We start from the raw sequence: 27107 nt of genomic DNA on the forward strand, positions 1-27107 counted from the left end.
AACTCGGAAATGACGTCACTTGGGGCCGGAAGTCAACATTAGCCGCTAATGTTGCTGTCGCACCGAGACGGACAATTAAAGAGCATCACAGACAGTTCTGTCCAAAACACAATCTGTTTATTTACACAAATAAAGAGATGCGATGGGGAAGAAACACAAGAAGCACAGACCTGAATGGAGAACAGTGGAGGGAGGTGCGTGCGCGCGTGCGTGTGTTAATACACAATCGTTTTATGTTGTGTATCTGTGTTCATTCAAGTAACTAAATAAATCTCTGTTGTATATGCAAACTGTAATATATAAACAAATGTGCACTCGTAATTTACGTCGAGCACGTCTGTAATATTTATTTACATCATTGTGTCTCAGATTTGTTTTTGTGTTTTTATTGCTTGCAGCTCTGACTGTTTTGTTGTCTTTTAGTATATTTACAGTATGGGGAATTTGATGGTATGATGTTGTGTATGATTATTAATGCATGTAAATATTGAATAACACTAGATGTTCTGGTTATTATTTTTTACCACAGCTGTATATTTACAAAAGTTTTCTACAATGTAGAAATAAGTTTCCTATTCTATTGCAAGGTAGAAATTGCATTGATATTTTTGTCTTTTTCAGACTATGAGGACAAACCTTTAGATAAGCCACTGAAGCTGGTGCTCAAGGTGGGTGGCAGTGAAGTGACCGAGCTCTCCGGATCGGGACATGACTCCAGTTACTATGACGACCGCTCCGACCACGAGTGGGAACGCCACAAAGAGAAGAAGAAGAAGAAGAAAAAGAAAGCAGAGAAAGAAAAACATTTAGATGATGAAGAGAGGAGACGGAGAAAGGTAAGCTGACGTGTGCATTTACAGGCACTGAGGAACCACAGTGACACCGTAGCATCTTGTGATCATCCAAAACACACGTTGTGTCTTATAACTGCTGTATTTATCTCATTTATCCAGGAAGAGAAAAAGAAGAAACGTGAGCGAGAACAGTCCGAAAATGCCGCCAGTGTACCAGTTGAACCTTTCACTCTGCCCAAACCTGTAGAGGTAACATCAGTGACTCTCTGTCTGATCATCCAGCTGTTAGATCAGATTGTTTACTGAAGGGTCTTTGTGTTTCAGGTGGTCGTAGAGGAGAAAAAACGGAAACGGGAGAAGATCGAGTCAGAATCAGAGGTAGATGAGTTTCTTCCTCCGGTGAAAGTCGAGGTGGAGCAGCAGGCGGATCGACCCGTACGAGCCTGCAGAACTCAACAAGGTGCCACAGTTTAATCATTTACAGTTCAACTGAAGAATTAGCTTTTAATTCATGATGAGTTATTTTGATAAAAATATGAATTAAAGTTTTGCATCAGGTTTTCTCCCTTGGTTCAAATTTAATTCAAATGAAGGAACTGGAATAAGAATTGTGAATAGTGCACAACCCTCAAAGAAATGAAATCCTTCAAAATAAATCATGCATGGTTTCATGTTGTTTTGTTGCAGAAAATTAATTGAATTAGGGCTGCATAATGATTAATCGCAACTAATAAATGTTGCAGAATAAATGTTTTTCTTTACATCATGTATGTGTGTGTACTGTGTATATTAATTTTGTGTATATAAATACACACTCATATGCATGTATAATTTTAAGAAAAAAAATCTATCAGTATTTTTAAATGATATATAAATATAAAAATGTTGCTGTGGAAAGATTAATATATGCTTTTATTAATCGCATACAAAGTGGTTTTTGGAATAATATATGAGTGTGTGCATACATTCATGTATGTATTTAAGAAACATTTACATGTGTGTATATATATTTATTTATATTTAATATATTCTATATATATATTAATCATTTTGCAGCCCTATATTGAATCCTCTTTCTTGTTTTTTCCAGAAAATGAATGCACTCCTCGGCAGCAGCTTCTCGAGCATTTCCTGCGTCTGCTTCAGAGGTAAGACCGCGTGAAAACAAACATTATAAAATGGGCAGTTCTGGTTCTTCATTCTGATTGGTTGAAACGCGTTCTAAGCAGTGATAAAATACCCCGGTAACCCCACGGTTCAGACCGCATTACATAAGTATCACTGCGCCACTGGTGCTGCGTACTGATTTACGAAAATAAACACCACAGTCTTTAATCATATTTTAAATTTTCTACAATTGCACAATTATGCCGATATCCAGATAAATATCAATAAATACTGTTCTCTGAGGAGTTTCTACCTCAAATTCATACGTGCGCTATTATCCACTAGATGGTGATCTTATCCAACATAAACACTGACGCATTCACTAAACACTGAAAACACAGTGAAAGTTTTGATCAGGCTCTGAATCTTATATCTTACAAAAGTTCTTCACAAAAATGTAATTATCTCCGCTTTTAGCTGAAAATTTTAAGAGGTGATACCGTGATAAGAACAAATGAAGGTAGGATGAATTATTTTTTTTTAAGCAGAGCATCTGTTCCTTCATTTGATATATTTTATGTTTATTTAAAGAAGACCATTTTTCTGGAAGCCATTAAACTAAAACTGGGTGGCAACTTAAAAAAAAAACGCTGACGGGGAAAGAGTTAAAGTTAAGCATGCTTCCACGCATATTTGATCATCACTTCAACAACACAATATAAATGTTAATGTATTAATTTGATGAATGTTGATTTATAAAAATAAACACCACAGTCTTAAATCATATTTTCATTGTGTCTTTGCTGCGTCTGTGTTGCTTGAGAGTGTGGCGCTCTGTTGCAGCCACACTTGATTCTGAGGAACTACTTTGTTTTGCGGAAGAGTAATATTTGTACTAATATAATTAATTACAACTTATTTGTGTTTTATTTGATGAAATCCTGCTAACGTCGTTTTGCATATGAAGTAACCGTTTTATAAAAGCAATAAGCTCCGCAAAGCAGTGGGGTGTATAACAGCTAAGGGGGTTTTACAACGCCCCTTAGCTGTTATAAAATGCACTGGTAACCCACTGCTTCTTTGGGCTTATTGCTTTAATGAAACTATTCTGAATTATTTTAAGCTTTGCATCATTTCATGTACTAATATAAGCACCATCTCAAACTTCCAACAGGAAAGATCAACATGGATTCTTCGCCTTCCCCGTAACAGACGCCATTGCGCCAGGATACTCCATGATTATTAAACATCCTATGGACTTCAGTACAATGAAGGACAAAATAGCAGCGAACGAATACAAAACAATCACAGAATTCAAGGTACACCAGTGCTTATAAAAGCGATGATTTCACAATCACTGTAAAGTGCTTATTGATGTATATTATGATTTACTGACACTAAATTCCTCTGTGTGTCATCTCCAGGCCGACTTCAAGCTGATGTGTGACAACGCCATGGTTTATAACCGGCCGGAGACGGTCTACTACAAGGCTGCGAAGAAACTCCTTCATACAGGCTTCAAAATGATGAGCAAAGTAACATATTTAACTCAGTTTGACATTTTTCGTTTTTCATCATTTAACACATTCGTATCATAATTTACATTCAGTTTCAATACGTTGTTTGTAAATTCTTGGGCATGGATTTATAGACATTCATGTTAAATGTATTTTAATGGAAAAGCCAGCACACGTGAGAACTCCTCAGCATCCCAGCATGCACTTCATGAAGTCTGTTGTCTACACGAAGTGAAAGTAATTCAACTCCAGTATATGATCGTTTCTGTTGCTTGGTCACTACTACTACATAAGGTATTAGTAATCAATACCGAGTAGTAAATACCGACAGGTAACATTTGACTGGTAGTCTACCTTGTTGCATTATTGAAGCGGTTTGTTTTGAAGCCATCCGTGTTTGGATCTGTGCGTTCACACGATATTTTTACCATCAAATACATCCCATTTTGGACACCCCGCGTCTTCCATCTTCATGGCGTACGGCAGAGCTCCCGCAGGAGGAGTAAACGGGTGTCGTGTGGCTGTATTTGTACTCTGCTTACAGGAGCGGCTGTTAGCTTTGAAGCGCAGCATGTCTTTCATGCAGGACATGGATTTTTCTCAGCAGGCTGCCATTTTGGGTGACGACGACATCGCCCCTGAGGAACCTGTGCCGGAGATTGTGCCGGTCCACACCGAATATCCCAAAAAATCCAAAAAGCAACCCGTGAAAGAGCCCATCATCAGGTAAAGCACCGGCTGTTTCTTCTGCCATCCTGAACATTTAATGGTGCTTTGTGACCGAGCCGGTGTGTTACTTGTCTAGTGATCTCTATGAGCCGGAGGGCAACGCTTGCAGTTTGACGGACAGCACAGCAGAGGAACACGTGCTGGCACTGGTGGAGCATGCGGCAGATGAAGCCCGGGATCGAATCAACCGTTTCATGCCAAACTCTAAGGTGCTAAACTTGAATTTAAACAGAAAACTAATTTCTCCCTGGTTTTTGTTTAATAAATACTTTAAAATGTAGTTAACTTGATTAAATATTCTGCAAGTTTATTTATACGGTCTTCACATGACAACACCAGATGTGTATACAGTGATATTAAGAGTTTAGCCAGTGTGTTTGTATTTTTTTATGTAGATTGGATATCTTAAGAAGAGCACAGATGGTTCACTCTTTTACACTGTTGTGAATCAAGATCCTGAAGCAGAAGGTGCCGTTCTCATCTTCTTTCTGATTCAATTAATCATCACATGAATGTTTGTTGATCTGATCTTGTTCTTCTTCTCAGAGGAAGAGACTCAAGCTGTAGATTTGAGCTCTTTGGCCAGTAAAATCATTCCTGGACTCACATCACTGGGCTTTAAAGATGACCGGAGACACAAAGGTTAGGATTATTCTGTCATCAAACATCTGAACATCAAGGTCCCAACTGTGATTCAAGGGTTTTGTTCTTCAAATGCAAGTGTGTGTACTTTAAAGGAATATTAGGGCGTGGCAATCAAAGGGGCGGGGCGTATACGTCATGATGAAAATTAAAATATTTTTATTTAAAACACTCAAATAAAACTTAATTTTATAGAAACTATGACAAAAAATTTACACATACTAGATTATTAATGAATTAAATGTTTAACCTCTAACGGGAATAGCTGCGTGATGAAGTGAAACTAAAGGGTTAATAAACACAAACTGAAGCAGATGTTGTAGAACGTCTGGCGAACAATGATAGATAGCGCAAAAATTTAAAAAACTGATTATTTCCCACTATTAATTACATTATCTTAAAGGAGTGTAACTTCTGTAGCATGTAAATAATGCACATAAATAAAGTGAGCAAGAGCGCTAAACAATTATATCTCATCAACAGGCACGTGAAACCTAGCTAGCAGTTTGCTCAAACAACAAAATCACCAGCTAACTTACTTTAAAATTGAAAGAACTATAGACGAATACAATAACAGGCTTAAATAAACCCAAATCATAAGTCCACTTACAGTTCTCAAAGACACACGTTTTATCAACTGGCTATCTTCCAGACATAACGGATCACGTCTTATCTCATTTTCTAGCTTGTTCATGTGACGTTGCATTAATTTTGTTTTAGTGTCCAAACGTCAGAAAGAAGAAGAATAAAACTTTAAAATATCAATCTGTATGTATCGGTTCTGCTTATCTTTGGTAGCTTTTTTAAAGTTAAACATTTCTATATTTAAAGAAACACATGCAAAAGTGATGTTACCTGTTTTGCAGAATGCGGAAGCTTGTTTTGCAAAATCCCCATTCCCAAATCCACGTATTTGATCTTGTGTGTGTTTCAGTGACGTTCTTGAGCAGCGCTTACAACACTCAGACCCTTCAGAACAACTCTATTTATCCTGACCTGCTCCCAGATGAGATGGATACGCTGTACTCGGCTTACGGAGATGAGGCGGGTGTACAGTGTGCGCTCAGGTCAGCATCTTCAAGCTTAACTTTCCCAAAACTATGCTGTTATTCATTATTGCTCTCATTCTAGAGCAAACAAGTGTGAAACTCATCTTCAGATTTGCTGTCATGAACCAAAATGTTCACAGAAGTGTATTTGGATATGTTCAAGCTACTTATTTAACAACTTAACATAACACCTTTAGCACAGTGATTCACTCACTGTATTTTAATGTAAACTTTCATGTGTGTGTGTAGCCTGCAGGAGTTTGTAAAGGGTTGTGGGAGTTTTACAAAGAGGCTTGTGGATGATTTGCTGGATAAAATGACAGCAGGTGATCACTCAAAGGCCACCGTCCAAATCCGACAGGTATATTATTATCAATGTTAATCAATAATGTAGCACCAGTTGCTAAGGATGCACCGATATATTGGCGATGATGCTAGCTATGCTTCTCAATGAATTACGGTAAAATGCCACTACATCCAAAAGCCAGAGGGCGCTCTCGTGCAGAAACTCAATATGCGCTGTAGACAAAAAACCATACACATGCAGCTTTGACCATAGATATGTATAAAGGCTAGATGTCTCGCCCGCACTGCTAGCCAGTTCAGTGGAACGTCCGCATTTGGGGGCCATCTTACCATAGGCAGTTCGCTAACTCGTAGCATTGGGTTTTAGTGGTGCAGGTACATTTAAATGACCATAACTTGCTTAATTTTTTACCGATTTTCAAACAGTTTGGTTTGTTATAAACGTCAAAGATGTACCTATGGCACTGCATACTTATACTAAAAAAAAAAATTCATGAAACATAACAAAGCATCCAGAATTATAGCCACGTTAATAACGTTTGTAAGAAACCAAACTGTTTGAACATTGGTACAAAATTGAGCAAGTTATGGTCATTTAAAAAGTACATGCACCATTAAACACAATGCTACGAGTGAGCGAGCTGCCTGTGGTAAGATGGCCGCCAGGTGATGACGTTAGAGACTCCGCCGTAAGACATCTAGCCTTTATACATATCTATGGCTTTGACACGCAGCTCCAGAAAATGGCTTAAAGGAATATTCCATTTTCTTAATAGAAAAATCCAGATAATTTACTCACCACAATGTCATCCAAAATGTTGATGTTTTTCTTTGTTCAGTCAAGAAGAAATTATGTTTTTTGAGGAAAACATTGCAGGATTTTTCTCATTTTAATGGACTTTAATAGACACCAACAATTAACACTTAATTCAACACTTAACATTTTTTTTCAACAGAGTTTCAAAGGACTAAAAACAATCCCAAACGAGGAAAAAGGGTCTTATCTAGCAAAACGATTGTCATTTTTGACAATAAAAATAACAAATATACACTTTTAAAGCACAACTTTTCGTTTAGGTCCGGTCCAGCGCGACCTAACGTAAATGCGTAGTGACGTAGGGAGGTCACGTGTTACAACTATAAAACTCACGTTTGCTGACTATTTTAAACAATAAACTGACACAAAGACATTAATTAGTATCATTCCACATACAACAACGTAGGAACGCTCCTCTTTCACCACATTTGTAAACACTGGGGCGGAGTTTCGCGTTCGTCCTCTGTGACCTCTTGACGTGATGACGTATTGCGTCGGGTCACGCTAGCGCATGACGACCGGATTTAAACGAGAAGTTGTGCTTTAAAAGTGGATATTTGTTATTTTTATTGTCAAAAATGAAAATCGTTTTGCTAGATAAGACCCTTATGCCTCGTTTGGGATCGTTTAGAGTCCTTTGAAACTCCGTTGAAAAAAACTGTTAAGTGTTGAGTTAAGCGTTAAGTGGTGGTGTCCATTAAAGTCCATTAAAATGAGAAAAATCCTGCAATGTTTTCCTCAAAAAACATTATTTCTTCTCGACTGATCAAAGAAAGACATCAACATTTTGGATGACATGGTGGTGAGTAAATTATCTGGATTTTTCTTTTAAGCAAATGGAATATTCCTTTAATGATATATTTATATTGCTGTTCTTCAAACCTTTTCAGGTATTTTCATGATAATAAAGAATATGTGTAATGATTATATTTGAAGAGTGGTGCTTTTTCAAATCAATGTTATAAACGATTCAAACTGACAATGATTTCAGATCGATAAGGACTTACAGATCAAAAGCCGTAGTACATGAAATAGCTGTGAATATTATCGGCTCTGTGCAATTTAGAATAGTTATCGGCCATGTGTTATTAGTTTATATCGGCATTCATCGGTTGACCCCTACCAGTTGCTCTTCTAGTCAGTTTTAAAATATTGAAGTTTTGTTTTTGTTGATCATCTGTGTATGCTGTTATGTTTTTCTTTTTAAGAAAAGGAACATGCCCATTGATGCCAAGTCTAGTTTATATGACCTACAGGTACGATTGTTTCCTAATATATATCCGTGCTTAATAAAATATTTAAATGCTCAGCATTAGATGATAACTGTGTCTGAATAACAAAAGTGTCAGAATCTACCAACAGCCTTCCCTTGACATTATTGTATGTTTGCCGTATTTGAAGCTAGTATGTGACCCAGCTAAAGTCATCTTTAGTGATTCACTGTTTTCTACATAAAATCATAATGTAAAGAACATTCTGTGAAAATATATTTTTGATATCTTGTCAAAGATTAAAATAAATGTGAAATGATCAATAATTGAAATCGAACTTTGATGCTTATAATCTCAGCGCTAGATTATAACACCATTCACACAGCAGTTTGATCCCAGAAAATTTTCATACAAATGCTCCGGTCTTCCATAAATGTAATTGGCTGGCTTTGCCTAGGTTATTTGCATAAGGCGATCTGATTGGCTGACGCACATGTTGCTGCTTGAAAAGTTGAGAAATGTTAAACTTCTGCCGCAAGCAACGGCAGTGACGCGGCGCATACGGATCACTAATTCAGTTTGGCAACGCTTGACGTCACCCATTAAAAGTGAACGGGAAGTGTTAACGCTTACACCCCGTGTGAACGTACTGTAACATTGCCGTGACATTCACGGAAAGCATTCTGTGCAGAAAGAGGCAGAAACAAAAACCTTCCAAGTGCAGGACTTTTTATGGTATGTGTGTGAATGCACGCACAGATTTTCGAAAATCATTGGTAGTGTGAATGAACCAAAAATGAAACAATCCCGGACAAATCCAAGATGCATTTTCTGTGTATTTTCCATAATTTCTGTATGAAAATGGCTAGCATGTTCGACTTTTGTAATACTATATTTACTACCCTTTCTTCTATAATCTATGACATAACTTAAATAATATAAAGAGTGCGGTGCTCTTTTAAATATCAATGAATGGCTTTTTCTCATGAAAACTGAACTGCTGGTTCCAGGGAACAGTTGGTGGTGGTATAGACAGTGGCTCCGTTCTGGATTTCATGTCCATGAAGAGCTATCCAGATATGTCTCTAGACATGCTCAACACGTTAGGTAAGACTTTCTGTGCTGGACATATCCAATCCTCTTCACTGCGTAGGCCTGCGTTCTCTGTTGTGTTTGTTTTGTAACAGATGGGGTTTTTTGTGTGTAGGTAAATGTGTAAAAAAGGAGCCAGAACACGAGGACGGTCATCCGCATTTTGACGAAACAGCCAAACTCCTGCAGGAGTTCCAGGATGCAGCGGTGGACAGGGTTGGGTCCAGACCGTCCTCCAATCTCTCCTCTCTGTCAAACGCGTCCGAACGCGACCAACACCATTTAGGTATTCAATTATTCACATAACATAAGTGATGTTGAAAATATTGGACAGAACCCAAATTAAAACATATTCTTCCTGTTCTCTTTGGTCCTGTTTTGGTAATGATTTAATAATGATATTTAGCATAATTCTGTTGTTTGCTCATGTTTTGTAATCAGGGAGCTCACCTCATCTTGGTGTTGGAGATGGTCCAGCAGAGATGGTTCAGGACCCATATGAGTTCCTGCAGTCTCCAGAAACCGGATCTACAGCTAACAGCTGATGGGCGACGCACAACACTGCTGATGTTGCTCTGCTATTATGTATTGTGTGGACTGTAAGTTTTTGTACAGATTAATTGCGTCATGTGTTGTTGTTGTTTTTTAAATAAAAGCTCATTGGCTGGTTTTTACATAATGGTTCGTGTTTTCTTTCACTAATCCTGTGAACACGTAATGGTGTCTTATCTCAGCCTTATTAGCTTCTCTACAGGAAGTAATGCTTTACAAATCTTCAACCATAATTAATACGGCTAATGATTTTCAATGATATAAATGATTTCAGAAATATTTTTAATTTCATTTTGGAAGAAGGACACAAATGCCAAAATCCATTCAAACTAAAGTGGTTATATTATTTGAAATCCACCCCTGCTTATTAGTGATGCACCGATGTATTGGCCGCCGATATTTATCGGCCGATTTTTGATACATTTGAAACCATCGGCATATCTGCAATATCTCGAGAAAGGTCGATACCGATTGTTTATTAATTAACTGCATAAAGAAATCCATTATATGTAAAAAAAAAAAAAAAAGAGTTAATGTTGTTAATAAAATAAATGCTGAATAGCAAAAACCACCTTTGAAGGTTGTCATGCTGTCTTATCATATTTGTTTTAGCTTAATTTGTGCCTCTCTTATTATGTTGGTCAGTTTAATGTTAATTAGATCCGATCCATGTTCAGTAAAAATAATTTGATTCAGAAATAAACTAGCTAATAGACCAACTGTATAGGATTGTATACAAGTGTTTAATATCGGTATCGGCCAGAAGTTGTCTGTTTAAATCGGTATCGGTATCGGCCCAAAAAAAATCCTATCGGTGCATCCCTACTGATTATTATAAAAAAGATTATATAATTTTTAAAAATTGTGTGTTTAATCTTCATTTTATCTTTTGAGATCACAGTGACAGTCAAATGTTCTTCAGATTTGTCAAATGTGCACATGTTTAACTCTTGTTATGCATCTTGAGGGTTGTGAAGCATTGTTTAAAGAGAGCACTCATTTGCATTTGCTTGTGATGATTAGTTTACAGTTAAAAGGAGAACTATTATGTTCCCTTCCCTTGCTTTGATGCTTTTATATTGTTTTAACTTTATTATCAAATTACAAAGTCACACAATGGTGTTTGAAAGTTTGAATTCTGCTTTTACTAAACAATTAATTGAATAACATTACTGCTGTTTATGTTTTTAAGTCTGCTCATTGCTCTGCTGAAAAATCCTAAGACTAGCATAAGCTGGTGAGCTGGTTAAAGATGGTCTCTCAGCTTGGTTTTAGCTGGTATTGCTGGTGTAGCAAGCTGGTCTAGCTGTGTTTTGGTCACTTTTTTAAGCTGGACTTAGCTGGTCAAGCTGGAAGACCAGCTGAACCACCGGCTTTGGCAGGCTGTGAGGACCAGCTTAAACCAGCTACTGCCACCTTAAACCAACTAAAACCAGCTACCAGCATATGCTGGTCTTAGCTGGATTTTTCATTAGGGTGTGTAATGTTGAACATAGACATTTATAAATAACGACAGACACCTAAAATACATTTATAAGATCAGTGTGACCAAACCATCCCTTACAAAAATTAACCATGGTTTTACTACAGTTAAAACCAAAAAAACATGGTTACTGTAGTAAACCATAATAACCATGGTTTTGACAGCCATGGTTTAAAAAAAAACCATAGTTAGTGATAGTAATCAATACACCAAAAAAACATGGTTACTACACTTTTACCACAATAAAACCATGGTTAATTTTCGTAAGAGATGTCCATGTCCCACATTAAAAATTAATGCAATAAATAACACGGAATAGAACAGGAAGACATTACAAAGTCCGACAATATGCTATTGTCATGTACTAAAATTACAATTGAATTTCTTTTGTTTGTTTTATTGTGTTGTTGTTGTTTAATTTAACTTTTATATTAAGCGCTCCACCTGTGTGAAATAAGCACGTTCACGATATCACTTAATATTCATAGCGCCGAACCAACGCTATTGGAAGGTAACCTCGTGACGTCAGAGTGTTCTACTAATATTCATGAAGTCGCGTCCGCCATTTGAAGGTTACAGAGGAACTTGAGCGTGACCTGATTAATATTCATGAGCTCAGCCTTCGACTGCTCGAGATTTATCGCGTCAGTGACGGATGCGCAACTTATTTTTATTCTCCATGTTAAATAATGAACGACATATTGATTTAATATTATAGATGAGGCGGTTTTGTGTTGTAAGTCAGACTGCAGAGAAGCTTTGAAAGAGTCAACAGTGTGCGAGATGATGCAGAAATCAATGGATCAGCAAACTGTATCCAGGAGATCCGAGCAAACATCAGATGTCTTCTCATAGAGATTCAGTGCAAGATGACCAATGTAAGTCACATCTTATGATCACTATAGATTTATTATATAGAGATGTTTATACACTTTCTTAAAGTATTTCCTGGTTAAACTAAATTAATTATATTAAATGTTTGGTTTAATTGTATTAATGTATCATCATGTAATGTATGACGTATTGGCCTTCGAAAAGTTAAAATATCAAGCAGGAAGTGCACAGATTTATTCTTTTTGTTTAATTATTGAATTATTATGAAGGATTTGCAGGATTAAATGACTCATTCTTTGTTGTGTTTAAATGTTAGTCATTAAAGTATTAAAGCTGAGCCAGAGCATTTAGGGTTCATCAGGTTACATTTATAATTACATTTGCTAGGCAACACAATGGTTTTGTTGAACAGGTTATGCAGAGGAGAACTTCACCTTTAGCATTACAGAAGGTCTAACCATAACTTCCCACTTATGGTTTTAGGTTACACATTTATAGTGCTAGATAGGTTTATCAAGACGAACTTTGAATGTTGTCTTAACTTAGCCAAGTCTTAAAGTTATAAAGGTTATTGAAGCATTGTGTACAGTGTATTGAAGCAATGTTATGCTTTAATAACATTCATTCATTTGGCATATTTTATCGTAAAGTGCATGGGCGTAGATTTAGGGTGGGACGCTAGGGACATGTCCCTAGCAATATTCAGGGAAGACTGATTTGTCCCTAGCAATAATTTCGACCAAACAATTAATCTCTATTTATATATAACCACTAATGTCCGTCTTATTCTTGTGTTTTATATTTTTTACTTTACTTTTTTAATTATATATTTTTTCAGGAATCATTTAAATGAGATTAAAAATCTTTTGCAATCCCGTTCTGTAAAAATGACGCTCTATGTGGTACACAAACGGTTAACAGCTTTCGTTCTCTGCAATGCCCGCCTCCGTAACTCACATCGCTATTATGATTGGCTTTGCATTTCTTTAGTCCCGCCTCTCTACTCACATTGCTAATATGATTGGATTAGCATTTCTTGAGTCCCGCCGCTTTAAATCACATCACTTTATGGACTCGCTACGTGTGATAGGATGGTTTCACTTTGTACAACGCGCCAAAGTTCACTCAACAAGACGCGCGTGATTATTCGGGCTACAGCTAGGTAAGTGAGGAAGAAAGTATTATTATACCCACTGTAACTGTTTCATGCACAAAATACGGAACAAGTTGTGTCACATAATGATTCAAGGACAGTGTTTTCAACAATACACGACAATCCCATGTTAACCTGAGGAGTTGCAAACTTTTGTCAACCTTTTATAAATGGGGTAGCAAGGTTATTTAGGGGGTCCCTAATCCATGAAAGAAAATAACCCCAACATGGTAAAAACAGGAAACAGCATGATATACATACCAACTTCAACATTGGGATTTTTTTGGCAAAATTACATTAAGAATTAAATATTAATTGCATATTCTTCATTGTTATAAAGTAAATATGGATTCATATATGTTACAATGTGATTTTCTTTTTTTTTTTGACAAAGACTTAAACAGTTACTGTTTATTAGGCTCTAGGACATAACGAATTGTTATTGTTTATTATAGTACATTAAATTTGGGATGGCACCGGGGGTGACGAGTCAGATGTCACTGAGTAAAGTGCATACTGAGTTGTCTGTTGTTTATGTCAAGTAAACGGTGATAAACAGTTTTTGCAATGCGGCCATTTTATTTATGTCCCCACCAATGCCAGAATCAAACCTACGCCCTTGGTAAAGTGACTTCAGTGCATGGCAAGATATACATGATTATATCAAGATGTAGGTTCAGATTTTATACCAAGTTAAGTTTAGTTAGAAACTCATTAAGCTGGCAGCAGAGCCAATTGATCTTCCCTTGCTATCAGCGTGACCTATTTAAAGGGTTAGTTCACCACAAAAAATTTTTTTTATCATAAATCCGGGAAAGTTAAATAATAATATTAAAAAGCAACGAGAACAAACTTGTGCGCAAAGAACAATTTTATTCAACAATTTGTTCTCTTCCTTGGTTGTTCAGTGCGCGTTCACGAGCAGACTACATCTGGCATGCTGCTGACGTCACCTGCTGATGTAGTTGCCAGCTTAAAATATGCGGGCTACACACCAAAGTTTTAATGCCGACAGCCGGCGTATGTTTTCAAATGTTTCCAATGGAAGCGCAGTGCTGCCACTCAGAGGTTTTTCCCACTCAGTCCCGGCGCCATAGGCGGACTTTGGGGGCCGGGCCCGCACTGGACGAGCCTGCGGTCTCCCTTCACCTGTTCACCAGCTCCATGTCCAACCACCTACAGTTCTTGCTTGTTTGCACTTTTTATTTTAGGTTATTGTTTTGTATATATATAACTCCTCAATAAAAAGAAAAATGTGTTTGGTCTGATTTAAAAAAAGAAATATTTTAAATGTATTTGATTGGTTTGTGGATAGTGAGCGCGGAAATGTTTGGTTGTTTGCTAAGCATAGCGCCACTGTTTAACGTTAAGACACGATGGAGTGTTGCAGTGAGACTGACACGTTATGGTTCTGCTGTTATCTTTCAACTATTTTCACTGCTGAAATAACAAAAACAGTCAACATTGTGTCTAAAATGTAAGTGACTAAATATTAATTACTTGTTTAGTTAACTGTCATATGAAATCTGTACATTTTTACCCTGATGTGATGCTGCTTAAAGGGACCATTTAAAATGTCCGCCCAAAAAAAAAATCAATTCATACTCCACACTCCAAACAAATGGGGGCAGTATACCTCCAGAAAGTGAGTTGGTCTATTTTAATTTAGCAGCAGCAAATTTAGCAGCATATATCAAGTTTGATTTACATTAGCAACTAAGTTATCATTAGTCACAAAAAAAAACATTCGGTCTCATTAAAATTGCAATGTTTTCCGCTACGTTTCATGCGTCCATTTGGTGTTCATTATCATCGAAGACATTTCAAGCTTCTTAGCTAATGTTACATTTTAGCATCAGCTTGGTAGATAACGGGTGAAAACCGGATCGGATCCGTGGGTAGAGCTAACTATTAAACGCTAACAGCTAAGGATGCGCGATAATTTGCATGCGATAGTCATTGCGCTTCTCGTCAGTGAAGCCGGTTTCTTGATTAAAAGTGAATCGCCATCAGCTGCTTTCAGATGGAGCCACATTTGCTGCACAAAGCCGTAGTTCATGTACAAGCTGAGCATAGGTTATCGCAATGCCTATTATAAGTGAACTTCTAGCGAAATACTAACAGCATCTTACTTACCAATCAAAAAGAAATGTTGTCATTTCGGAGTCGAACCTCATTTCTTTCATGTCCATTAGTTGTCTCCAGCGATGAAAAGCAGTGCCAGTATTTACTCTGGTTCGGTTCCTTTATTTATCATATTTTATTTGTGATTCCGAGCGCGTTGTTCCCTGCAGCAAATGTTTGTGGTAGTGGTAAATGTCTCTTGCTTTAGCCATTCTTCCGCTCTCTTCCCTGAACTGAAATCCGTCCGAAACCCCTATTGCAAGGCAGGAAGGCATCAAGGCATGTCCGAATCCATGGCTGTCCGAATTGCATTTCTCTGAGCTGCCTTCATGTCTCTTAAGTCAACAAGTCAGCTGCCTTAGTTTTCGGACGCAGCAGTAGTAGTAGAGGGCTGTACTCCCACACATGCGACTTATTCGTGTATTGCAGTTTGGCTGGCGGTTATGTGCGTGGCCCGCATACCGCCTCCCATGGTCGAAACTGGTATTACAACACCAGTCGGGCTGTAGCTAGTAATTTAGCATGCTAATTCAGATTGATATTTCTGCAGCACTATACCTTGTCATTTTTTTAATGACATCTTTGCCCTTATTTCTTCTCATTCTTTTGATGCGTGTAGCTAATTTTTTAAAATCTTTTACCTCAATTATTACAAATGGCACCTTTAAATGTTATTAAAAATTCCACATTTTTACTGCAGTATGTTTAACACACTTTGTTAACACACTGTTAACTCACTTTGTGTTTGCTCCGCTTATTTGTTTAACTTAGCGTTATTACATTATGCACTTTTGGTCGCCTTTGAGACTTAAGGAGGCAGAATTGTGTTTTGGTGATTGTTATTGGCATTTTAATCAGACTAGGCTACTTGTCCGGTCAAGCAAGTAAAATTCTCTTTCACTTGGCCTTTTAAAAAATCCACTTGTCCCTGATAAGCGGACAAGCATTGATGTCGAGCCCTGCGACGTGTGTTTTTAGACTTCTTCAGTAGACTAGGTACAATCTTCACGACTCCTCCGTTGTATTGCGTATGTAAGTTCTTTGTAGTTTTTGTCCATTTAATTCATTACTGATATTATGCATTGCAGTGAGGTTGATCTCATTTATGCCCCCCCCCTGAAAAAATTAAATGCCTGTCCGTGAATTTGTGTCTGGCGCCGGGTCTGTTCCCACTCAATGCTGAGGGGCAAGGGTTGAAAAATATTCAACTTTGGGTGAAAAGCTGAGCTCATCAATGTCAGTTCTCACACAGCCGTCCAATCACAGTGGAGGAGGAGGGATGCAGGAAAAATTGCAGCTGGGCCCGGAGGCCTAAAGGCGGCATTAAATACGCCCATATTAATGATTGACCTCTCGAACCTATGTTAAGAACTACAATTAAACAAAGCAGAAGTATAGCAACCAAAGCACTTAGCTGGTGTTTTCAGGGTGTGCACGCCCCCTTAATGTTTGCATAATGCTTAAATTAAAAAAGGGAGAAACAAAAAACGTTGGCAACTACATCAGCAGCATGCACCGTAGTCTGCTCGTGAACGGGCACTGAATGACCACAAATTGTTGAATAAAATTGTTCTTTGCATACAAAAGTGTTGTAATATTATTATTGAACTACTGATGGCACATGGACCCTTCTGGCAATGTCTTTCAATCTTTTCTGGAAAAAGAATTGTGAAAAATAAACTGCTGTCTATAGGACAGTCACAAGCCTCCCGGTTTTCATCATAATTATTTAAAAATGTATTCTGAAGACAACCGAAAGACTTGGTTATTTAGAGCGAGACAGGGGTAAGTTTTGGGGTAAACTAAACCTTTAAATTTCTTCTGTCCTGGTTCATATCAATGCAGCGCTATGGGATTATTCCTAGCCCACCTCTTTCCCCAGCACCACCTGCCTAGATCTGCTACAATACAGGGGGCATTCCCTATTTTCTTGCGGCAGCATGTATTCCTATCCTCTTTAATTGTGTGCATGATTCAGCAAAACCCCAGCATCTAAAAGGCCAAGACAAAAAGCTTATGTACACTGCATGCTTCATTAAAATGCTAAAACCTTCAGAGAGTTCATGATTGAAATGTCAGTATGAAATGTTAATGTGTGAAAACTATGTGGCTGCTCAGGAAGTTGCTAGCTAAGAATAGCACAAAAAGGACCTAATAGCACCCATTACAAATACATTAGCATTAACTGTTTAGTCTTATAATCATAAGCTGATTTCCCTGATGTCAATATACAAGAGTTGCTGCCACTGCTGAGTTCCTCAGGTTGTGTTTATAAGAAAGGTTTATGTGTGTTTGTAGTTGAACTGTTGGGGGCGTCATGGCAGACAAACGGCCCCTCAGAATGGAGGCAGTAGAAGTGATCTGCTCCGGGCTCCGCTGCATTCCAGGGTGAATGGTTGGTCCCTGCCACTCCATGTGTTTCAGCCCATAGCCTGGCTCATCTACAGTTTTATGGCCATCGTTGCTTTTGGGATTTATATTCCTCTTCTTCCAGCACCATGGAATTTTGCAGCATACGGCGTATCCTTTACAAACAGATTGCTTATAATGGAGGGCTGCATAATGATTGCGACTAATCGTTTGCAGAATAAAAGTTGTTGTTTACATCATGTGTATATATGAAGAGTTAGGTTCCAAAATGCAATAAATGCCATTTTTGAAAAAAATGAGTTACTGCCAAAATCAGTATTATATCAGGTCAGTATTTAAAAGTAAATTCTTAATTTTACGCAAAATCCAATATCCGCCGTGTTATTCTGTCATCTTTTCTCCCTTTTTTCCCAAAACGCAATATACACCACTCCTCCTTTTCTCCAGAATGCAATAAATCCGCTCCACAAATCACAGCGCACCATTCACGCAATGTAAACAAACAATGGCATCGCGTTAAGTACACAGAGTCCTAGTTTTCCTCATCTACTTTGTACTTCGTGATCAACAAGAAACAAAAACAAAATAATACTTTAATAGCATTGATAAACCTGTGATGGTTTTCTGTGACGGGAAAGAAACGTAAGCCATCAACATCTAATAATTTACGCAAGAGGCACTCGGGAGACGATCACTTGTTCTCCCAACAGCATCTAGCTTCTCTCGTGCTAACACATTGACCCCAGGGGATCTTATGAAAAACTTTCCATTATTTCACTCAAAGTCAACGAGAATCACAGCTGATCGCTGTGAAAAATGTTAAGCGACGACGTCAAGTATAACCGCGCAGCAATGACTGTGTTCCTAATATGACAAAGTAAGTGTTTTGATTAATGCCATTAATTTTTAGTTTTTTAATCAGTGTGTACAACTGTTCAACTTAATGAATATAAAATGGCAAAAATGAATGCAATACATTGATTGAATAGATTTATAGAATTTTGAAAAAAAAAAACTTGGATTTATTGCATTTTGTGGAAAAAAATATTTGTTTTTATAATAAAACTTTGAAAATCAAGTTATGGATTTGAATTTTTTATGTTTTTATAACCTAAAGATGCTATGTGAAAGTTTGTAACAGAAAATAGTGGTTTTCATCTTGTCACTTTCTTGGTATAGAAAACACGTTTTTACCGAAATTTGTAAAAATGGATTTATTGCGTTTTGGAACCAAACTCTTCATATATATATATATATATATATATATATATATATATATATATATATATATATATATATATATATATATATATATATATATTATTAAATATATATATATATATATATATATATATATATATATATATATATTATTAAATATATTTTTGTTTACATCATATAAGTGTGTGTACTATTATATATATATATATATATATATATATATATATATATATATATATATATACATAATTTATACATAATTATTATATACAGTACACACACTTATATGATGTAAACAAAAACTTTTATTCTGCAAACGATTAGTTGTGATTAATCGTTTTGCAGCCTAGAATCAATCTCATGTGCTCAAAAACTGAAAGTGTCATATGGAGTGTAAAAATGTTTTCACAGTGTCTGTCTGGCTGTAAACCTTAACATGTTTCTGTGTAGTTGGTTGGCACAGCGTTTGCTCTGCATTTGTTGACTCACGTGGCGGCGGTGACAATCGACCCGGCAGATATCAGCGTCCGCAGCAGGAAGGAATATTCCAGCCCCATGCCTGCGTTTGACAACAGCAAACATAGACATGTTATTGATAATCTGCACTGTACCTTGTGTGAGGTGGATGTGTATGTACAGTAAAACATTACTGGAGTTTCTCTCAATGAAATATGATGTTCAGATTGACCATTGTCAAAGTCCTCATGATGTGTTTGCCTTTGGTTTCTGCAGGGGACCTAAAGCCAAACACTGCAGCACCTGCAACAAATGCATCGCAGACTTTGATCATCATTGCAAATGGCTGAACAACTGTGTTGGAGGCAGAAACTACTGGTGGGCAAACTTTTTATTTCATTCGTTTTCCTCTCTTTGATGAAATAGTGAAATATTATGGATAGAAACGCTGTTCAAATACAAATACGTTTTGGGGTAGATTTGTATGGAGGACAAAAAATGACTTATAGGCGGGGTGCATGATCTCTGAAAGCTGATGTTGACATTTGAAATCACCTAAACAAACACGCCCCTACTTTTTTTGATAGACCCGCCCCACACATACACAACCCAGGCAACGATGTCAGTTAGTAGACACACCCCTTACTGCTGATTGGCCAAGTGTGTTTTGGTACTCGGCCCGACTCCCTTTTCCAAAGCGTTTTCAAGAATCCTGCAACCCGCCCGATTATGTATATAAATAAATAAATGCATAAATAAATGAAGAAATACAGAAATAAATAAATTAATAAATACATAAATGCAGAAATAAACAATTAATTAAATACAGAAATAGGAAATTTAGAAATGCAGAAATAAATGTTAAAATACATTTTTGTAGAAATAAATTAAGTTTAACAGAAATGGTGAAAAAATAATAAAATTAAAAGTTGATACTTTTGACAAAACGATTTATTTATTTATTTATGTCTCCATTTATTTAACTCATTTAATAAATTATTTATTTATTTATTTATTTATGTATTTCTAAATGTATTTATTTACGTAGTTATTTATTTATGTATTTCTACATTAATTAATTACTTTATCTCTGCATTTAATTAATTACTAATTTATTTCAGCATTTATGTATTTATTAATTAATTTATTTCTGTATTTTTAGATTTATTTATTCATTAATGTATTTATTCTGTATTTCTACATGAATTAATATATTTGTTTCTGCATTTAATTAATTACTTATTTATTTATGCATTTATGTATTTACTTACTCATTTATTTATTTCTGTATTTCTACATTTATTTATTTATTAATCACTAAAAATGATTTTGGTTGGGTTTTCACAGGCAGGGTTAAATTTTTGGGTGCTATGGCCATGAATTTGCATATCTTAGAAAGTGTGAAAAAAACTATTTTTGTGTAATCTCTTCAGGACATTTAAGCAGAAAGTTAATATTCCGCTGGTTGAATTTTCATATAACAATATCTTGATTAATTTCAGGTTTTTCTTCATGACTATCTTTTCGGCTGTGTTGGGAATGATTCTGATTATTCTCGTCATCTTGTTTGTCATCATCGTTCACTACGTCAACCCGGCGCTTCTGCGCACTGCACCACAGTTTCAGAGTAATGCAGTTGTGTATCTAAACTCATTTATCTGTCTCTTGTGATTTCCTATTATCATAATTATTCTGTTTTCATTCATAAAAAGTGTAATATCTCGATGTGTATTAAACCGTGAATGAAATTAGATGAAAATGTGACCTCCTGGTGTTTTTATTTTCCCTCCCCAGCTGTTAAAGGAAATGGAACGTGGTTGGTTTTCCTTCCGGCCGCTCCGTTAGAAACCAGCTCCATTAGTCTAATGGTGTTGGCTTTCATCTCCATCATACTGGGTCTAGCTTCTCTCTTGTTGCTTTGCCATTTATTGTGCTTCCATATTTACTTATGTGAGTATTAGTCCGATGTGTTATAGACTTGTAAATGTACAGTAGCCATCAGCTGTTATATTGTGTGTGTTGTCACAGTATCTCAGGGCATTAGCACTTATGAGTACATCGTGAGGAAGCGTCAATCACCAAACGCAAAAGACAAAGAGCAGCAAGTTCCCGCAGCATCTTCTAATGGAACCAGCACACAGGTACCATCCTAATTTAACAAGCATTAAGCCCACAGGTGAGAGTCAAGTTAAGCTGAAACAGTTTATTAAAAATGTCAAGATGATACTTTGTTTAAAGTGCAATTATTTTTGTTTCATTTTTATAATTGAGTGTAGACATCTGTAACTGGCAGTTGCATGATTTTTAATTTGTATTATTTGTGGCAAACAGTGTTGCCTGCAGTGTTGGGTAAGTTACTCAAAAAAAGTAATTAATTACTAGTTACTAATTACATCTTTAATAATGTAATTAGATTACTTTACAAATTACTCTCTCAAAAAAGTGTTTAATTACTTATTACTAATTACTTTCTAAATCCTATTTAGTACATGATACAAGGATAGGCTTGAAATGGCTCGAAAAAATAATATATAAAAGTACATCAATTATTCTGGTCCCACTTTAGGGTCCAATCATCTCTATTAACTAACTATTAACTACTTTTGCCTCAATATACTCCAAATACTGCTTATTAATACTAAAGAAGTTGTTAATTTTAAGTATTGGTAGAAATGGGGAGGGTAAAGGACGTAGAATAAGGTTTTGCAGAATCAGATATGTGCTAAGCATTAATATACAGCCAGCATCTCATTAATATTAATGCTAATAATAAACCAGTAAATAATGAGAATTTTAAACTTAAACCATGTTAAATCCACCTTTGTATTACAGTTAACATAATAGTTTTAGAGTCCATACACAGTATTTAGTTACATCAGAAGTAACTGTAATTAGATTACAAGAAAAATAAGAGTAATCCCTTACTTTACTTTTTCAAGGGAAAAGTAATTTAATTACAGTAACTAATTACTTAGTAACTAGTTACACCCAACACTGGTTGCCTGTGTATCAGCCTCAGATACCACGGCACGCCCATGGATAAAAATATCCCTTCATTTCTAATGGGACGTACAGACTAAACGCGAATTCAATGATTTGCACGAGTTGCACTTTGTACATACAAAGTCAATCCAAAGATGCAAATAGACGCAAACTCACATGAAGCGAATTGGGCGTCATGATTGCTGCAAAAACACTTGCTATTCGCCTCAAACGCGGCTTCATGCAAGTTGAATTTGCATTTTGGCATACACACCAAACTCAAAGCAATGCTTCCCTCGCTCCAGATTACTCGCAGGATTTAACTTTGTTCTATGCAAATTTTTTGCATGAGTTGAAAAATTTTAACTTGCGCGAAGACGCGTTTAAGGCGAAAAGCGAGTGTTTTAGCGGCAATCGCGCGGCCCAATTTCCGTCTTTTGCATCGCCCTGTGCCAGTTCGCGTCTATTTGCATCTTTGCGTTGACTTTGTATGGGCGTGGTATCTCAGGCTGATACACAGTCAACACTGTTTGCCACAAAAACATTAATAATTGAAAATTAACATGTGCTATATATCTTCAGTATATTTATGCATGTATTTATGTATAAATTTTTTATTAAGCTTTAATTTAAATGTATGCATTTGGCAGACGCTTTTATCCAAAGCAATTTACAGTGATTAACAAGGTACACATTTTAATCAGTGTGTATGTTCCCAGGGTTCGAACCCATGACCTTTTGCACTGCTAATGCAATGCTCTACCACTGAACTATACAGGAGCACATCTTTCATTTTAAATAAATAATGATGGCTTGAAAAGTTGATCCTAGTTTACATTGACCTTATACACATTTGTGTGCAAACTTTAACTAGTTAATACATGAACACATCTTTTTCTTTTACCTCTAGAGTCTTGGGCCGTTGGAATCACCGGTCGACTGTGACGCTACGTTGACCAGCAAGTCTTGGTGAGATTTGATTGTGAACAGTGCTCTTAATGGACTGTTGGAGACTAGGGGGACTTAAGGGTCAGTTTCCCAGACAGGGTTTAGATTAATCCAAGAATGGGCCGTAGTTATGTAAGGACATTTAAGTAGTTTTTACAAAAAAAAACTCACCTGGTGTCAGGGGCGTAGCGACGAGGGGGCCTGGGTGGGCCTTGGCCCCCTCATTTACATGTCCGGCCCCCTCAGATTTCCAATTGCTTAAAATAAAATAAGATAATGTTGATTTCTTAGTCTGATTGATAGATTGACAATCAAAATGCTGCGCGTAAAAAGCAACAAGAAAGCTGTTATATGTGAAATCATACAATGTGGTCACCCAAATACGGCCAAAATTGAATGATTATCTTTTCATAACACATCTGCGACTAATATATATATATATATTTAAAAAAAAAATGTTTTTTTGGGTGGTCCTATCCTAAAATGAGGACCACCCAAAAATAAAATTCTGGCTACGCCCCTGCCTGGTGTGCACAAATGTCACTGATATGTTTCAAGATATGTCAGTGTGAGATGTTTTTAAATGAAGGCAGCTCAAACTTGCATTTTGTGTCCTGTCTGGGAAACCACCCGAAATAGTTTATAAATAAAACTCAACTTGAAATCATTAGATGCTCTAAACTTTCATTTGCTCCAGTACCTTCAATCCGGATGACAGAGGACAAGCATCCAATCGACTGCCAGAACCAATTTGTGCTGAGGTAATCAGACCCGGCTCTCTTCTAAAACTGACTCTGCGCATAAACGTAGACAGGAACATTATGCTGCCTTCTAGTTTTTGCTATAGGCAGCATCGCATGTATACAGCATCACACACAAGGCAATCCCACAATGCATTGCATCAAACTCAGTGAAAATTCATTTACAGATGCTGTCTAAGTGGGTGAAAGACAGCAAAGCAGCTTTCTATGTTTTGGAGCAAAGCCATCAAGTAATAAAAATGTTTTATAAAAATTGCAGATGGAAGCAGGGGGCAGCGAAAGACAAGCAGACTACAGCTCAGAGTCACCAACACAAATGATTCCAGGTAAAATATGTCTGGACTGACTGTAGGATTTTATGTGTTTAATGCTATCTGCATTCTGCACCATGGCCTCACTATTTTGCTATGTTTGTCCAAATTTGCATACATGTGCATGCATTATTCTTCACAATTTTGTTATATAAAAATGATGACAAGTGTGCTCACATTTACATACCAACAGGACAAAGTGCATTCTATGTACCTAGATATTGCACTTATTAAGATCAAGCAAATATGGAGAACTGTACATTCGATGCACCCAATGGGCTCACAGCTTCTATATCCTACTTGCAGGCGAACCTATGATGTCACTTCCTGTTGGCTGGAACCCCAGCAGTGTAGAGAAGCCTGAAGGTGCAGGACAGAGGAATGTTACACATGTAGAGGGAATTCCTGTTGTACAAGATCCGCTGGGAAGTTCCATCATGGATACAACAGCTGATAGCTGACACACAACCGGAGGCCGTGCAGGGTTTGAGGAGCCATTAATGTCATAGACTGAAGGACATCATGTGGCAACTGCAGGATATGACATCACAGATTTACAGACAGCAATGAGAAGCACATAGGCTTACTAAACAAGCACTGCAGTTATGTTGAGAATAGCATACTAACATACATGCAGTATATCATATGTGCACTATACCGTGTACGGTATATCTTTGCAGATTTTCTATATATGCATTTTTTCAAAAACTTGAATAACAAAATGCAAAAGTATGCTGTAAGTGTGTACGCTTCCTCATTTTTTTGTAAGTCGCCTTGAATGAAAGAGTTTAAGAGGCTGTGCTATATGTTGTATTTGGGTATGACCGTCTGATCGATTTATTTTAGGGTTTTGTTTTGGTAAAATTTGTTGTTTACATTACAGCTTTGACAAAATATCCCAAGGTTAAAATGCATTTTCAATTAAAAAACTGATGTGTCAATGCATTGCTGTACTGTATTAGTTATTTTTATATTTTGAAATAAATATTCCTAAATGATTCTAAGGATTGATCAACCATGTTTTACCACATGATGGAGCTGTTGAGTAATGAGTTGACTGATGACCTCTTTAAACTAATACTGTACAAGCTGATTTTTCATTCAAATATACTGAACAGGGCATTGGATCACTTAGGAGAAGTGATATGTTGTTAGTATGTTTTGGTATCAGTATATCATTTACTGTTATGTAGTGGGAGACTGAAGCTACTTGTTAACAATTACAAGAGCTCTGTTTACACAAACACTTGTTTAGTCTAACAGTGGTGATGTACGTTGGGTTGAATTGTTTTGTGCTTCATAATTGTTTTACTGTTTAATTGTTGCTGAAAGCCATACAATAGACTGTTTGATAAGAGATTGAACTGTGACAATTTACCCCATATACTGTGACTGGCATTGTGTCTTTAATCAATTGTGCCTTTATTTCAGGTCAGAAATGGTGAAAATGTTCACATCTGCTTTGTAGTCATGATTTTATTTTGGACTTTGAATAATAAACTACCTTGAGGGGTATTTAAAGCAGTCAAAGTTTGACAACTAGCCCCAGTCTTGACTTTTTATTATTTAAATCCATAACTAGTTTTGTAACAAAGCTTAGATTTTTATCAGCTCCAGAAAAACAGTTTGTGTTTCTGCATTACAGTTTTAATCATGAGTACTGTCCCACAGGAAACACATAATCCCAATGGAAAAACACATTATTTTCCAGACTACAGAGATTCTGTTTCACGCCTCATGCCAAAACACACGTCATTCATTTGTATTTATTTGTTGGTATTAACCATGTATAACTTGAGTTGCATTCATTTAGATACAAGTATGCAAGTTAATTTTTGTTTTTACTATGCACGAGGGTCATTTAAGTTATTTGATCGATTTGATGGAGTTTGATTCCTCTCATATGCAGCTTCAGCTGGAGTGATAAAGACATCAAACTTAAGATTTAATAACAATAACTCCCATGTTATCCAATATGGGGTAAGTCTTCACAGTAGGCTTCTTAGAAAAATTTAAAGAGTAATGAAACAATGAAACAAAATCTTTTAAAGTTAATTATTATTGTTTTGTTCGGCAAATAGGTTTATAAATGCATGAGTTTATTTATTTTGTTCTACCCAAATGCTTTACAAAAGTATTATTATATTGGACAGTTAGTCTAGATTTTATGGAAGCCCGTTTCCGCCATGTTGTAAAATTTTTTTAAATAAAATTCTGACTTTATATCTCAGAATTCTGAGTTAAAAAGTCAGAATTCTGAGTTAAAAAGTCAGAATTCTGAGTTAAAAAGTCAGAATTCTGAGTTAAAAAGTCAGAATTCTGAGTTAAAAAGTCACAATTCTGAGTTAAAAAGTCACAATTCTGAGTTAAAAAGTCACAATTCTGAGTTAAAAAGTCACAATTCTGAGTTAAAAAGTCACAATTCTGAGATACAAAGTCACAATTCTGAGATACAAAGTCAGAATTCTGAGTTAAAAAGTCAGAATTCTGAGTTAAAAAGTCAGAATTCTGAGTTAAAAAGTCAGAATTCTGAGTTAAAAAGTCACAATTCTGAGTTAAAAAGTCACAATTCTGAGTTAAAAAGTCACAATTCTGAGTTAAAAAGTCACAATTCTGAGATACAAAGTCACAATTCTGAGATACAAAGT

The 27107-nt window shown here is 36.4% G+C and overlaps 2 protein-coding genes across 2 annotated transcripts; both read left to right on the forward strand.

Moving 5' to 3' along the window:
- The first annotated feature begins 1 nt into the window (after nucleotide 1).
- Nucleotides 2-9943, forward strand: brd9 (bromodomain containing 9). The gene is made up of 17 exons (XM_065299036.2): nucleotides 2-194; nucleotides 622-836; nucleotides 954-1043; nucleotides 1119-1254; nucleotides 1885-1942; nucleotides 3076-3220; nucleotides 3326-3436; nucleotides 4023-4144; nucleotides 4224-4356; nucleotides 4543-4615; nucleotides 4694-4789; nucleotides 5724-5856; nucleotides 6088-6199; nucleotides 8170-8217; nucleotides 9183-9279; nucleotides 9380-9550; nucleotides 9706-9943. The coding sequence occupies exons 1-17, from the start codon at nucleotides 143-145 to the stop codon at nucleotides 9807-9809; spliced, it is 1896 nt and encodes a 631-aa protein (XP_065155108.1). The 5' UTR covers nucleotides 2-142; the 3' UTR covers nucleotides 9810-9943.
- Nucleotides 9944-11920: 1977 nt separating this feature from the next.
- On the forward strand, nucleotides 11921-25983 carry zdhhc11 (zDHHC palmitoyltransferase 11). The gene is made up of 11 exons (XM_065299035.2): nucleotides 11921-12177; nucleotides 17709-17930; nucleotides 19452-19630; nucleotides 19734-19835; nucleotides 20960-21084; nucleotides 21252-21407; nucleotides 21486-21598; nucleotides 23350-23408; nucleotides 24085-24148; nucleotides 24408-24474; nucleotides 24766-25983. The coding sequence occupies exons 1-11, from the start codon at nucleotides 12169-12171 to the stop codon at nucleotides 24918-24920; spliced, it is 1251 nt and encodes a 416-aa protein (XP_065155107.1). The 5' UTR covers nucleotides 11921-12168; the 3' UTR covers nucleotides 24921-25983.
- Nucleotides 25984-27107: the final 1124 nt, after the last annotated feature.

Source organism: Paramisgurnus dabryanus, chromosome 13, assembly GCF_030506205.2.
Source record: "Paramisgurnus dabryanus chromosome 13, PD_genome_1.1, whole genome shotgun sequence".
In the NCBI taxonomy this organism is placed as follows: Eukaryota; Metazoa; Chordata; class Actinopteri; order Cypriniformes; family Cobitidae; genus Paramisgurnus; species Paramisgurnus dabryanus.

Excerpts from the sequence above, each read along its gene's own strand:
- zdhhc11 (XM_065299035.2), top strand. Across the intron at positions 24,149-24,407 it reads CAGAACCAATTTGTGCTGAG|ATGGAAGCAGGGGGCAGCGA; the intron begins GTAATCAGACCC and ends TAAAAATTGCAG. Across the intron at positions 24,475-24,765 it reads ACCAACACAAATGATTCCAG|GCGAACCTATGATGTCACTT; the intron begins GTAAAATATGTC and ends TCCTACTTGCAG.
- brd9 (XM_065299036.2), top strand. The coding sequence starts at position 143 with ATGGGGAAGAAACACAAGAAGCACAGACCTGAATGGAGAACAGTGGAG. Across the intron at positions 1,044-1,118 it reads CTCTGCCCAAACCTGTAGAG|GTGGTCGTAGAGGAGAAAAA; the intron begins GTAACATCAGTG and ends TTTGTGTTTCAG. Across the intron at positions 6,200-8,169 it reads CCACCGTCCAAATCCGACAG|AAAAGGAACATGCCCATTGA; the intron begins GTATATTATTAT and ends TTTCTTTTTAAG.